This window comes from Topomyia yanbarensis, chromosome 3 (genome assembly GCF_030247195.1).
Source record: "Topomyia yanbarensis strain Yona2022 chromosome 3, ASM3024719v1, whole genome shotgun sequence".
Classification (NCBI taxonomy): domain Eukaryota; kingdom Metazoa; phylum Arthropoda; class Insecta; order Diptera; family Culicidae; genus Topomyia; species Topomyia yanbarensis.
This window is the reverse complement of record NC_080672.1, coordinates 25,853,293-25,868,583: the sequence shown is the minus strand read 5'-3', so window position 1 is coordinate 25,868,583 and position 15,291 is coordinate 25,853,293. Positions and strand designations below refer to the sequence as shown.

The 15,291-nt window shown below is 39.3% G+C and overlaps 1 protein-coding gene across 11 annotated transcripts in view; it reads left to right on the top strand.

The window, feature by feature from the left end:
- Nucleotides 1-2,752, top strand: part of LOC131693822 (uncharacterized) — a 218,624-nt gene extending 215,872 nt beyond the window's left edge. For 9 of the 11 annotated variants that reach the window (XM_058981976.1, XM_058981983.1, XM_058981981.1 and 6 more), the window contains one exon: nt 89-2,751. In XM_058981976.1, coding sequence (XP_058837959.1) covers nt 89-287 — 199 coding nt within the window. In that variant the 3' untranslated portion in view covers nt 288-2,751. Of the gene's footprint in view, nt 1-88 lie in introns of all 11 variants that reach the window. The other 2 variants (XM_058981974.1, XM_058981984.1) reach the window with 1 other exon arrangement.
- The last annotated feature ends 12,539 nt before the right edge of the window (nt 2,753-15,291 follow it).

The following is a 15,291-nucleotide window of genomic DNA, read 5'->3' as shown; positions in this document are numbered from 1 at the left end:
TTGAAACGGACAGCATATAAAAATTAAAACATTTAAAAGTTCCCACAATGGGTCGTTGACGCACTAAATCATTTTCCCCTTTTCACAGATATCTGCCAAAAACCGCCGGCCTTCGACGGATCACCCTTCACAAAAGCGTATCGCCGCGGGGGGATAAAATGTATCTGCTGGTGTGTGAATGTGCCGACCTGCTCAAGGATCTGTCGGCGGCGGCACTCCTGATACCGGCCCTCCGGGCGAGACTCTGCGGCTACACCGGTCTCTATCGACCGATACAGACCTTCTAGTTCGGTACCGGTGTGTTACGGTTATACTAAGTTTATGTTACGTTGTACATTTTCAATTGTGTCAAAAGAGATCGAATTTATTACCTTGTTTTCAATAGTTACGGTGTACGAGTGGCGATATCAATTGCAGATTAGTGTAAATCGGAAGTGACGGTAAAGAATCAAACGTTCTCTTAAATTTACTACTTTCTAGTACTTTTTTTTCCAATACACGGTTGTGCAATTAATCGGTAGATGAGATAGGGAATTATCGCTATGAAAAATTGCAAATGCGTATGCAATGCAAAGCAGGTTAGATACCTGAGAAAAGCGCTTAAAATATCAACCGAAATCACGCAAATAAGACGAGAAAGAAATAAAACAATCCGTTACCACGCGGTACATTTATATGCTTATCTTTTTAACGAACAGAAAAGAGCAATAAGTTACCAGTATTTATAGTAGAAAACGATCTATAAGAACAAATGCAACTGCCACTGACATAGCGATGGCGTGAAACGTAATTATTTCTTCTCCAGCAAAGACTAGATAAGCAAACAAAACGAATACAAACGAGAACAAACCACCCATGGTTTCACACAATATTATACAATCATCAAAGCTGATTTTATTTACACTCGTCACGCAGACACCACACGCGTTAACACGACGCATACTTATTCACGCAACACAAACACATCAACAATACAAAGCAAACCGAAACGTTTTAAGTGCTGAAGCAGTGAAATTAAAACTTTCTGTAATGAAATAATACTATATTTAGAAAAGAAAATATTTTTCCAAATTACTATATTCGATTTTACTGCTCGTCAGATGAACAGTTTAAACCAGTTCAATGAATAAGTTTAAGGAATATGTGTCAAAAGGAGACTGTTACAGATAAGAAGATACTCTTCTCATTTCCTCCAGAAAAAAACACTTCGTGTTTCTTTCATCGAAATATAGTGGTACATGGTAAAATAGTAGGCCGTGGAATCAATGGTTTGTTCTTTTTTTCCGCGTACCAAGATATTTCATGCTTTTTCATCATTTACTTGAAAGAACACATGTTTCAGTTCGCAGTGCTTGGATACTCAGCTGCGTCTCTCTAGATTCTTCTAATATGAAATTTTGTTAGTGACGAATACCTTGGTTTTTTAATCCGCAGCTACGAATCGCTTGCCAAATCAAGTGTCTCCTTTCAAATTTATCAGTGAAAATTAGCCTAAAACTTTCAGGGGATAGCTCTTCCTATTTTAGTGGTTAAAATGTTGGCGTACCCTTATCTCTTTGATAAATTGTAATTAAATTGATATTTTTGTTTATGGCACCACCGATTCAATATATTTCATAATGAAGGTCTTTTCTAATCTGTAACAGTTTCAAGAGAAGATGCGAAGGATGCAGGATCCAGCATGGGGAATTTTAATAAAGCCAAACAGAAAATCTTGTAGTTCGACAAACTTGAAGAATTCGCCAAGATCAGTACCAATACTAACTAACTAAATCTTTTCGAAAATATTCTGCTTCAAAACAGCACCAACCGCCAAATTGATATATGTAGAAAATGGAGGAACGTCCACGTTGTACACGCTAAATAAGCGATTTAAATCTTCACATCTCAAATAGGATAGAACCGAAAGCAATTCGATTCGAAGTTGACAAGAAAAGCAGCTCTGTGATTCCTACGCGAACAATTATACAGCATAATGCGAAACAGAGAAAAAAATATATCAACAACAGTAAACAAATTTTGATTATACCAAATCTTCAACCAAATCATGGTTTTGAGTTTACTATAGAAAAAAAATCGTAACCCGTTTGCAACATCATTCATAACACGCAACATTATTGTTTTAGGCAACCAAAACAATCAACCATGCCGCGAGGTTGATCAAAATAATTATTAAATTTAACGCTGTGATATGTGATAAATATGAAAGAAAATTCACACCGGTAGCTACAACAGCTGTAAATGGAAATCCACGCGAAGAGATTTCAAAAATCTCGCCTCGATTTTAACACTTTTAGAATCTCGCTATTTTACGCAATTACTTCTGGCGATTGGAAATGCCTGATGGCCAACCCCGAAACAGCATCTGTAAAATTGTATTGGGATTCAAACCGAACATATATCCTGTAAAAAAACACACACTACACATAGATAAACACTGCATAGGGTGGTAAATTTCGATTCTAAATAGCAACAAAACATTAAAAATTAGCTAAATATCTTTCCAACAGTAGAACAGCGGATCAAACACTAGCTAAAATAAATTTTGAATTTTTCCTTAGGATTAACGGTGCGATATGGGGCAAATTGAGAAAATACGGAAACATATTTCAACACAAACAAAAACGATCGAACAGCTTTTCTCTATACGATAATGAAGCAGATACGGTTGCGGAAACTTGCAACTGGAGAATTATTCCTGGAATAAAAAAAAGTTTGGAAAAAGAAGAAAATAAACGTCTCTCACAAACGAATCGTCTGACTGAAATAGAACAAAAGAACTTAGTTTATTACTGGCATTTGATGGGTAAATGTGCAATTAAGTATTTCTCTTACATATTATGATTCCAATAAAGTAAACATTATCATGAGATGGTTAATGCTATTTTTTCCAATATTAAATACAATCTGGCCCTAAAACAACCGGGAAAAACTTTTTATACGGTAACTAACATACAGTCCCCAGCACCATTGTCCGAACCACAAACGGTTGACGAATTTTTACCTGTAGTTCCAACAATAATGGCAACTGCACCTTACCTGGAACCTTAATCAATAACCACTCCCATCACTGAAGAAGCTAGTACCAAGGACGGAGCGTGTATACTCGTGATCCACACAGACCATGCCATTCGGAGAGCTAGCTGTGGGTCTAGACTCCTCCCCTACGAAGACAATCGGGCGGCAACTTTAGATTGTTTAATTTACCGATCCCTTCGGCTCTCTTGTGCCATTCAGCACCGCAACTCCCTTCTCGTACCATTCAGCGCCACTTACTCGTTGAGCTCCCGACTTGTTCGCGAGCTACTCGGTCTACTCCCCGACAATGAACCTAGCCTACTCCGACGGAGAATTCCCAGGCGAGAGAAATTCTCCCGAAACCAAGCCAACCAGCCAGATGTCGAGGTCAGTTCGGCGATTCCGGTGGAGCAGGGCGTCTGGTTCGCTGGTGCCCCGACGACCCGCACCTGGCGGTGTCTCAACGCGGTCTACACAGTCTAGTCTCCGGCGGTGAATCTAGCTTACGCCGACGGAGAGTTCCCCGGCGAAGGAAGCTCTCCCGTACCGATTCTTTGGTTTAAGCACCACAACTTCTTGAGCCCTGTCCTGTGCCATTTAGCTCCTTTGAGCTCTTTGGTTCCCCTCTCGCTCCACTTTCCCAATGAGCATTTCAGCTCCCGCTCTTACTTGTTTGCGAACTACTTGATCTAGCCCTCAACGATGGATCTAGCCTACTCCGGCGGAGAATTCCCAGGCGAGAGAGGCTCTCCCGAAGCCAAGCGGTAGATTTCTGTCGAGGTCGGTCCGGTGATTCCAGTGAAGCCTGACATCCGGTTCACTGGGACCCCGACGACCCAACGTCGCGTACTACTCAACTGGTCCCCGGCGGTGGACCTAGTCTACATCGCCGGAGAGCCCCCCGGTGGCTGAATTTCTCTCGAAACCCGATTTGTGGTTTCACAGCAACTTTCTAGCCAATGGCGCTACTTTGGTGGTCCTTTCGCCATTTCCTCTGCAGCTCGGAGAGTATACGCGTAACCACTCTGTTGACAGCGCCCCAGGTACGCTCATCATGGCACATCTTTTCGACGATATTGTCAACTGTCACACCAGGCATACCCCTACGAACTTCTTCGAACCTATGACATTCAAAGCTCACGTGTTCTAGTATCTCTTGCACGTTCGCACACTCCGGGCAAAGGAGTGACGTAGCACGTCCACATCGATGCAGATACTTCCGGAAGCATCCGTGCCAGACAAAAACTGCGTCAAATGGAAGTTCACCTCTCCATGCTTCCTATGCACCCAAGCCGACACATTTGGAATGAGCCGATGGGTCAATCTTCCTTTCTCTGCGTTGTCCCACTCCTGCTGCCATTTAACCAACGAGTCCGGTCGGACCAGTCTCCGTGCATTACGTGCATTTCTCCGCTGGTAGCATTCTACGTCCTCAGTCAGAGTGATGCATCCCGGCGATAACGATTACTGCCTCCGACGATATTGTTCTGAAAGAACTCGCAACTCGTACGGCCATCAGCCGGAATGTCCTGTTCAGTTTTTCACGGTCCCGCTTGGTTTTCAGCGCAGCACACCAGGCAGGAACCCCATATCGGAGTATCGATGACGAAACAGTAGATAGCAGGCGTCTCGCTGTTGCGTTCGTTGCCTTCGCCGACGTTTCGTAGGCGTAGTCGACGTGGTTATTGAAGCTCAACCGGTCGTCGATTATCACTCCCAATTACTTCAGTGCACGCTTCGATACAACCACGATCTGCATACGCTGAACCGCTTTGCAGTTGCTGACCGACAACACCTCCGTCTTGCGGTAAGCTATTTGCAGCTTGACCCCGTTCATCCAGCTCTCGATCGCGTCTATTGTCTCCGTCACCGACACCTCCACTTCTTCACCCATCCCCGCACTGTCCGAATCGCATCAACTGTCGATGGTCCTTTGTGGAATCCGAACTGCATCTTGGTCACTCCGCACTCACCTTCCCCCTGAATTTCGTCAATCTGTTTAGGTTAATCCTTTCCAGGAGTTTTCCAAGTGTATCCAGCAGACATATGGGCCTGTACGAGGCCGGATCACTAGGTGGCTTCCAAAGCTTTGGCAGCAACACAAGCTTCTGTACCTTCTACATTTCGGGGAAGTTGCCTTCATTTAGACACTTCTGCAGCACACGGACTGGGGGCTTTCTTTGATCTCAGGCGCTTCGATGCTACTGTGAGCTCGTCGTTAGTCACTTAAAGATTTTTATGAGCGTGTCCACTGGAAAACAGATAGAGAGAAAGAATGACTAGAAAACAGACAGAGGTGAGAATGAAGAAACGGTGAAAATTCACCTTTTTATTGGAAACACTGAGAAAAGATATGTCCTCAAGCAGAAATCGAACCTGCGGTCTCCCAGTCTCTAGTTGGGTGCGTTAACCACTCCGCAATCGAGGAATTGTGATGATGTCATCACAAATTCCCAATAGTATCGTGATTACCGCGGCAGTCTCCAATTCCTCCCTATTGACCTATCGACCCCCAATGTCTCCTATAAGCAGATCGTAACCTCTCCCTCTCATCGATCGGGACATCTGCTTATAGGAGACATTGGAATTCGATAGGTCAATTGGGAGGAATTGAAGGCTGCCGCGCTAATCACGATACTATTGGGAATTTGTGATGACATCATCAAAGTTCGTAGCTTATACGAATACCTTTCGAACGAGCTATAGTTTGTTGAAATCGGACTATTATCAAAAGAGATATTTAACATTCAATACGGATCCAGTATCTAGAAATAAGGCCAAAAATAAGCCATCAACTATTATAAGTTTTGGTCAGTAGCACCTTCGGAGAACTTACTGGATGTAATATGCTCTTTCTTTTGATATTATATTTTCTTTTAAGTGATTATATTGAGATGATGTCTTCAGCAAATTTATGGCTCTTTCTTTTGCGAACAATTTTGCTGAAGACACCAAGTGTCTATCTTGTATGCTATAAATGTTATTTGTTTATTGTTATTTATTGTTCAATATAGGAATGATCCGCTTTAATGTAAGCAAAAGTATGATATCAGGACATATTTTGTATTTTATTTTTCTACCTATCACCGCTAGGAATCACCACCGAACAATTTCAAGTTGTCTGTATCTGAGACGAGACATGCGAATAGCAAAAAATCGAATTTATAAAACTTTACAAAGAAACCTTTTCAAACATGTAACATGCATAATACCAAATCAGACAAACTAATTGAATCAATAAAAAAATACAATTGAATATTTAAATCCAAATGTATAACTTCTACCAGTTCCTTTTGGCAATTGTTGAAATGTGAAACGTTTTCGGTGATATTTTTTAAAACTGGATTCTGTTTAATGTTAAACATTTAGAGATGAACTAATGATATTGAAACTTAATAGACAACCCAAGGAATATAATTGTTGCATCAAACCAAACAAATGCAGGGAAACCTGGCAGTGCAGCAGGCAAATACATTAACAGCAGTGGCGGATCCTGGGAATCCGGACCCCCTCCGACATGTTTTTACTTGCTGAGAAATTTTCAATTAGTTTCAAGTATATATAAGCACTAGACTGCCCAGAAAAATAATGAATTTTTGAAAACTCAATCGGCCCACCCCTGAGTCGATTCCTAGTCCCACCAGGAGTGTCTGCTCCAAATTTGAGCCAAATCGAACAAGTCTAGCTACCGGACCAACGTGCTTGAAGTTTGTATGGGATTTTTCGACAATTTACATGGAGAAAACCCACTTGCTCATATTTTCGCCACTAGGTGGCACTGTATACATCAGATTATCACCAAAAGTGAAACTTAAGAAGATAATTTTATTATCTACAACTTTGTTGAAGACTGCAAAGCGATCCGACTCCAATAGGAAAAGTTATTAAACTTTTAACGAAGCGATGTCTGAGTCAGTTTTGCATGGGGCCTAGCAGTGCATGATAGTGTATCAGTACTAGGTTCTAACAAACTAAACATTTTTATGGAATAATGGTTAGATTTAGCTGAATAGTATGTTCGGAAGAATTGTAGTACATAATACGAGTTATGTTTTGGTTAGAAAATTGTAGTTCCAAATCTGACCGCATAGATGGCGCCAACACTAACTTTTCAACGAAGAGAGATAGAAACTAGGTGTCTTCTACAAAGTTGTAGAACAAGAATATTGCAGTAATTCTTCCAAACATTTCGTTATTCTATCTCTCTCCGTTGAAAAGTTAGTGTTGGCGCCATCTATGCGGTCACAGATTGAACTAAAATTTTCTAACCAAAACATAACTCGTATTATGTACTGCAATTCTTCCGAACATACTATTCAGCTAAATATAATCATTAATCCACAAAAATGTTTAGTTTGTTAAAACCTAGTACTGATACACTATCATGCACTGCTAGGCCCCATGCAAAACAGACTCAGACATCACTTCGTTAAAAGTTTAATAACTTTTCCTATTCGAGTCGAATCGCTTTGCAGTCTTCAACAAAGTTGTAGACAATAGAATTATCTTCTTAAGTTTTACTTTTGGTGATATTCTGATGTATACAGTGCCACCTAGTGGCGAAAATGTGAGCAAGAGGGTTTTCTCCATGTAAATTGTCGAAAAATCCCATACAAACTTCAAGCACGTTGGTCCGGTAGCTAGACTTGTTCGATTTGGCTCAAATTTGGAGCAGACACTCCTGGTGGGACTAGGAATCGACTCAGGGGTGGGCCGATGGGGGTCATTTTTTTCTGTCACTCTAATAAGCACAGAGAACAGACATATAAGCTGGAACAAACTTTCCCGAAAGACCTGTGTAAACATTTAAATGAAAATACGTTGAAAATCACCATCGCATATAGGTTCGCATGCATGAGCCACCTTTGTATCCAAGTTTGCACACAAGTCCCGTATAGCGATTGCTGGCCGATCGAAGCGCCGCCAAGTGGCAAGTTGCTACTTGCTGTTGTCATTTCATTCTCAGTGATATAAGGTTCAAACTCAAAATCATTCCAAACCTAATTTGACCAACAAAACATACACTTATTAAATAAGGTTATTACGTATTACAAATTGTACAATGTTTATTTTAGAATGGGAATTTTTGACCCCTCCCGAATTTTTTTTCTGGATCAGCCCCTGATTAGCAGGGTCCTAAATATGTGGGGGTTCAAATTAGCTTGGTTACCCAACACAGTTGCTGTGTGATGAAAGACGAAACATACGAGAAAGCATACTCCCAGACAGAAATTTTGTTGAAATTATTTTTTTTTTCGAGAGTTGTCCTACTGGAGCTGTAGAGCTAGGTTCTCGGAAGGGCTCCCCGTCAGAATCACATACTACAATTTGCAGACGAGACAGGCAATGTCGCCCAATAAAACACTGCAATAGGCCAATTGTAGCGGGCCGTAATTCTGAATGTGATATTCTTTGTACGGTTCAGGCATGTGCGGGCGTAGGGACTCGGAATCGCGTGTATCATCGCGAAGGGCTCGAATATTTGTACGTTAATGTGCTCGATCGCGTGTGCGTTTGTATGTCGCGTGTGCTAACGTGTAACTTCGCGTGCATAAATTCTATTTCATAACCGTGTGCCTTTCGCATATTCGCGTGTGTTCTAGAATGATCGCGCGCGGACCGTGAATCTGATACTTAATTTTTTGTGTACGGTTCAGATTCCAGAAGGAAGTGGGCTCTTCCATATCATTAGAGATCCCAATCATGTCGTCGTAGAACGCGTGGTCTAGTGGATATGAGCTTTATTTATTTTTTTTTTTATTGGTCCAACTGAATGTATGGACCTAAATTGCTAGAATAAAGGTTAAAGATTTCCGGACGTGACCGATTCATGATCGCGCATTTGCGGGTTGGCGTTTGAGATCGCGTTTGTAACTTCGTAAGTGCTAAAACGTTCACACAATTGCCGCAGTGTTATCAAGTTTACGCGATCGCGGGCATAGGTGTGCGTAGATGATCGCGAAGGGCTTAAGCGTTCGTATGTTGACGTGTTTGTCCCGTGTGCTCGCGTGTATGTGACTTCGCGTGTATAAATTCGATTTTGAAGCCCTGCGGCGATTTATATATTCGCGGACCGTCATTCTGATCTTTAGTTTTCGGTGTACGGATCACATTCTGACAGGGAGAGAGTTACCCCATATCACTAGAGTTTCCGGTCATGTCGCCATGGAACGTTTTGTCTAGTGGATATGGTAGTTATTTTTCAATTTTATTATTTTTTTATTAATTAACAAGGACCTAGATTGTTTGTACCGAGGATAGATACTTCCGGACGATCCCGATTCATGATGGCGCGAGCGCGGGAGTTTGTAGGTTGACACTTGAGATCGTGTTGGTAAGTTTATGAGTGCTGAGGTGTAATCATGTTTGCGAGTTCGTAGGCTGCTTGGAAAATCGCGAGGGGCTCTAACGTTTGTGCGCTGACGTGATTTTGTAACGTGTGGTCTTGAATGGTTGCGCGAACCGTGAGTCTGATATTAAATTTTCAGTGCGCGGTTTGAATTCTGGCAGAGAGTGGGATCGTTTATATCGATAGTGTTCCCGGTCATGTCGCCATGAGACGTGTTGTCTAATAGGTATGGGCGTATTTTTTTAATTGGTCCAGCTGAAGGCATGGACCTAGGCTTCTAGGATCAAGGATAGACTTTCGGACGTCACCGATTCGTAATCGCGTGCACGATGGCATTTTTGTAGGTTCCCGCTGAGACCGCGTTTGAGAATGTGTGAGTGTTAAGACGTTCACTATCACCATCGTTGTTGATTCAGCTGAAGGCGGGTGTAGAATGGCAGTATAGGACTCGAAAAGAAGAAATAAAAGACAATATATGAGAGACGTAATAGATTAGATAGGTACAAGATACAGCTGAAGTTATGATCATCACATGAGACATATATTAGTACTTCAAACACTACTAATACTTGAATAGCCAATCACCACACATAGCACATCCTTTCTCAATTATCTATTTGTTATTGGTTGATTGTTGGTTATGAACTGGTGAATAGAGGAAAGGTATAGAACAGACAAAAGGCTCATATCAGCTCTCCCGGCCTCCTCGACACACCACTATCGAGGCGTATTGTAATCAACATCTTGAAGCGGGCTTCTTATATAAATCAAATCCTCAGTAGTCATAATGTTTGGTGGATTATTAACATGAGAACTAATTAACCTCTAGTAGTAGAATTTGGTGCAAATAAAAACTAAAAAGAGCGAAGGTCCTTATATTTAGATAACTCTATTGAATATATTGTGGCTTGATGATGTTTACAATACCGTCAATCCCATCAACCTGCGAGAGGGAGACAGAAATTTTGTTGAAATTCGCATCAAAATGCCTCATTTGACAGGCAATCTGCAACTGTGGATAGCGAAGTAAAATATTAACCACAAAGGCACAATCAACGGTGAAATTTACAAAACGGAATTTTACAAAAAATGCCATATCATAAAAGCTGTCATACTATTTTACCGTTTTCTTCTACGAATTGCTTCAGAAGGTCCCGCTATTTAGTTAGTTTTCCTCTTCGAATATTCTATTCTCAGCTATATTACGCGCTTACGTCACCAGCTTGCGTATTATTTTCCGAAGTTAACTCTATACCCTGAAGTTGTTTTTCCTTTTTAATAATTACCAACCACAGTTCTTAGTGGGTACTAGAAGTTACGCGAGCCTTTCCGCTCGCGATTGATCTCAGTGATCTTTTCTCTGTCCCGATTGAGCAATAATTTTTCAATTATTGTGTATCTTATTTGTTCATTTTCATTTTCATTTTGCAGCCTTTGGTGGGTCAATGAGAGCGCAAGTCGGTCCAAGGGCGATGATAGGAGAGGTAATGGCAGAATGGTCCATGCAGACCACAAAAACCCTATGGGAGAGGATCAGAGTGTGGGCTGGGGTAGGGTTAATGAATTGATGTATACTAGACGAATAATTGCGCTGCAGAATGTGATGTAAAGGTGCATTGAACAGTACTACTATTGGCTGTTCAGAAATAAATATAATATGTTTCTCCATAAGGTCTGACAGCAATTGTATGTATTTTGTGATTATGTGATGCCAATTTATAAGTTGTAAAAAGTTCATTTTATCCCGTCGTTTTATCAAGTTTGTGAGACCGCAACCGTAGAAGTGCGTGGAAGATCGCGAAAAGCTCAAGCGTTTGTATATTCACGTGTTTGTCGCGTATGCCAGAACGTATGTGATTTTGCGTGCATAAATTCGATTTTGTATCTGTGTGGTCAGTAAGGTGGGACAAAAAATAGATTCCAGCTCCGAGCAACTTTTTGGGTACCATTTGGGTCCTAGAACATCTGCGCAAATTCTTGGCTCGATCCCTGAAACTATATATACAAAATAGTTCCTCCAGGAGTCGCCCATTGCTTCCTAAAAATAAACCGGTATGCGGCTTTTGTAGGAAATTTAACAAAGAAACAAAGTCTCGAAAACTACGAAACGATCTGACGCTTGAGGAAAATGTTATTAAGCTGAAACCAATTGATGCTCTGACGATCGATAAAATATTTATTGTTTCTAGCAACACTGTTGTTGATTGTCCAATTCTAGAGAAAATTTTCAATAGGACGTAAGTAACAATGAGAGATTCTCTGTGGGGTCTTTCTCTTACTCGGCCATTTCAACATTTACTACTCTACTCTTTGCATAATATTCTAGTAAAAACCGTCAGCTTTCGATATATGCTGGAAAACTAGTGCAAAGTGTTGTATTGACGTCGTAATAAACGAAAGAGAAAGTAAACAAAAAGAGGCTCTCAATGTTACTTACGTCCTTTTTTAAAAATTTTCTCTAGAATTATATGCAATTTTGTTTTGATCTTCTCTTAATGCGTCCAAAACATTTATCTATACTATTTGGCAATTTCGCAAGAGATTTGAGGGATAAATTAAGTCTTCTTTTGTACATAATAAGAGAAAGTTAAAGGTTTTGTATATAATTCGACTGCCAGCAGCAGTGATGCTATGAAAAGTAAAATTTTCATTAATCTGCAGGGCATCAATCGGTTTTTGCTTAATAACTTTTTCCACAAGTATCAGATCGTTTCGTGGACTTTGTTTCCTTGACAAATTTCCTATAAAAATCAGATATCTTTTTATTTTTAGGAGGTAACGGGCGACTCTTGGAAGAATTAATTTGTAAAAGACGTTTTCCCCATACGAAATCCCATGTTAACTTTAAACCTTGGGCGCAAAAATATAGTTTTACCGATCGAACTAAAAATTTGCAGAGTTGTTCTGGAAGATAAATGGGACCCAAAAAGTTACTCGGAGCGAAATTTTATTTTTTTTCATATAACCATGTCCCACTCTAGTGGTCATATGCATTTTCGCGTGTGTTCTTGAATGATCGCGCGGACCTTGAATTTGGTGCTTAGTTTTTAGTGTATGGTTCAGGTACTAGAAGAGAGTTCCCCAATAACACTAGAGTTCCCAGTCACGTTTCCATGGAATGTGTTGTCTAATGAATATGAGCCTTTGGTCCAACTGAAGAAATAAATCTAGGCTGTTAAGAACGAGGGCAGGGGCTTCCTAACGTTACCGACTCATGATCGCGCGAGCGGTGAGTTGATTGCAATTGCATGTTCGCGTTTGTGACCCGGTTTGTGTTATCGCGAAGGCTAGCGGGCGTTTGTACGTTTTGAATAACATATTATGAGCGTAAATGAGAAAATATACAATTGAATGTGTTAGTGAGTGTTATTATGAATCTAAGTTAAGATATAGTAATAAAAGCAAAAAGAACATGCCAAATTAAAAGAAAAAATGAAGAGATTAAGTAGAAGCGTATAGATTGACTTTTTTTTGGTATACATGAGTAGTGGAAAAGCAAACTAATAGAAGTGTGTGTGTGTGTGTGTGTGTTAACCTTCCTATCTCCCACTAGCTGGTAGTGATTTACAGAAAAAAGATGTTTGCATGTATTTAAACATTCATGCAAATAACTTGGTTCACGGATTTAGGAAGGTGTTAGCTCAATTGACTTTCCGATGACCCATTTCGTGTACAGTGCCAGACATGTTCCGAGGTCATCGTTCCATCAACTAGCCCCGCCTTACTGTAATGTTTGTATCAATTGGATTGTAACATTACAGTAAAACTTTCGATTCCATTTAAGCAGGAAATCGACGCGTATTTATTATAATAGTTCAATTTGTATATATATATATATATATATATATATATATATATATATATATATATATATATATATATATATATATATATATATATATATATATATATATATATATATATATATATATATATATATATATATATATATATATATATATATATATATATATATATATATATATATATATATATATATATATATATATATATATATATATATATATATATATATATATATATATAACATAACACATGTGTACTAGAACTTACCATTTTTTCAGTTTTCTACCTTCATTCCTATCTCCCATTTATGTCTCCTTTACTCTCATCCACATTTCTTGAATTCCTGCTTATTTAAGAAAGAAAAGAGAGATAATAAAAAAGAACCGATAGACTCCGTGTTTTCCTCAGCGCTTCCGTTTCTCCTAGTCTGGTGTCACTGCCTGTTGGACTTGTGTAAGTTGTTCCATTGGAGATATCCAAGGAGCTGTAATTGGAGGAAGATCTGACTTCTATCCAGAAGTATCAGTTTTTCACATTAATAGATTATATGTGTACACTACAAAACAATCCCGTGTTAAATGCAACCATTTTTTGAACATTTATATGTTCATATACACACATACACACATACACATATATACACACATGTATACATAAAACCGATTTAATCCACCCATCAGTGGGATGAGACACCTCTCATACATATAACTGTTGTATTATTCATTAAATTGCCAAACGCACGCAAAGCTGGCAAGCAACTATATGTGAGACAAGCACAGCCTCGAGTCCTGCACGTATAACACGTATAATAAACTGAATAAATTAAAAAACAATAACAAAAGAAACCAAAAATCAAAACAATTATGAAGCAAAAAAAAGTTATTCATAAAATGGATAGAATGATCCATATATATCAAATTGATAAAACAAATCAAATTAGCTCAAATGAAAATCAGACAATATTAAAAAAAGTTATGAAATTAAGAGAGTAAACTAAATTGTTTCAAGCTAAATAACTGTCATCCAATAACTAAAAGAACTGACTAAACCGAATTAATAAAATGAAGAAACTGAACAATATATGAACTGGGAAAAACGAACAATTTAATAAAATGATTAAAACAAATGAAACAAATAACATGAATAAAACAATAAAAAAATTATTGAATTAATAAGATAAATAATATGAATAATGTGGATAACACTAACCGCCATGTTTGAAAAATGCAAAAACAACCAAGTCCATTGCAGCTGCCTGAAAATTTGTCGTCTAAGTATTGAAATTGCCTTTAAATTGCATTCGCAAATAGCATTTGTTCCTAGGGGCAATTAACACAGGCGAGTTGAGTCAAACGTCAAACTATTTAAATCGCCTGACGATCTTCGTCCGCATTTTTTTTTGACCGGGTACTGACTCCATTCAGATATCCGAACCGGTTCCGGAATGAGTTTAACTGGGAATCAGTGAAATCGTTGCATCAACTAGTCAAGTTCAGATGGCGCTGTCGATGCTAAGTGGAAACATTTTTTTTGGTAGCTCGCTCGAGTCGCGCACATACATAGTAAAATAATTGTGATGTGAAGATAAAATCACTACGTCAAATTACACTATTCCAACGACATTTTTGCCTACCAACACATAACACAACAGGAGAAACGACCTACCGAGCGATTAACTTCGATTTCCTATTAAATATACTATATTTCACTGCAAAATTTTGTAAACTATGGGAGGAACACAAAATCACTTCCGAGAGATTCGGCAGTGCTGCCACCTTCCTAAAAAAGAAAATTACAATAGTGTACAAAAAGTAATAGGAATTATAATAATGAATCCAATTTCAGGCAAATCAAAAATTCGAGCCGGTTCTTGAAGTCGAAATCTGCAACACTTCGTTTAATGTGGCAAACATGAAAAGAATAAGTTCATGATCACCTACAACGACGATTTCATTTGCTGCGCTGGATTCACTGAGGACAAACTGGATACTGTCAAGATCCTGACAAGAGATTGGAATCTAATATACACAGGTACAATACGGTACACTAATAGTCCTTCGGTCCGAATGAGTGGTGAATTCATATTTGACAGACGCGGGAACCGGTGGTCCCTCGGA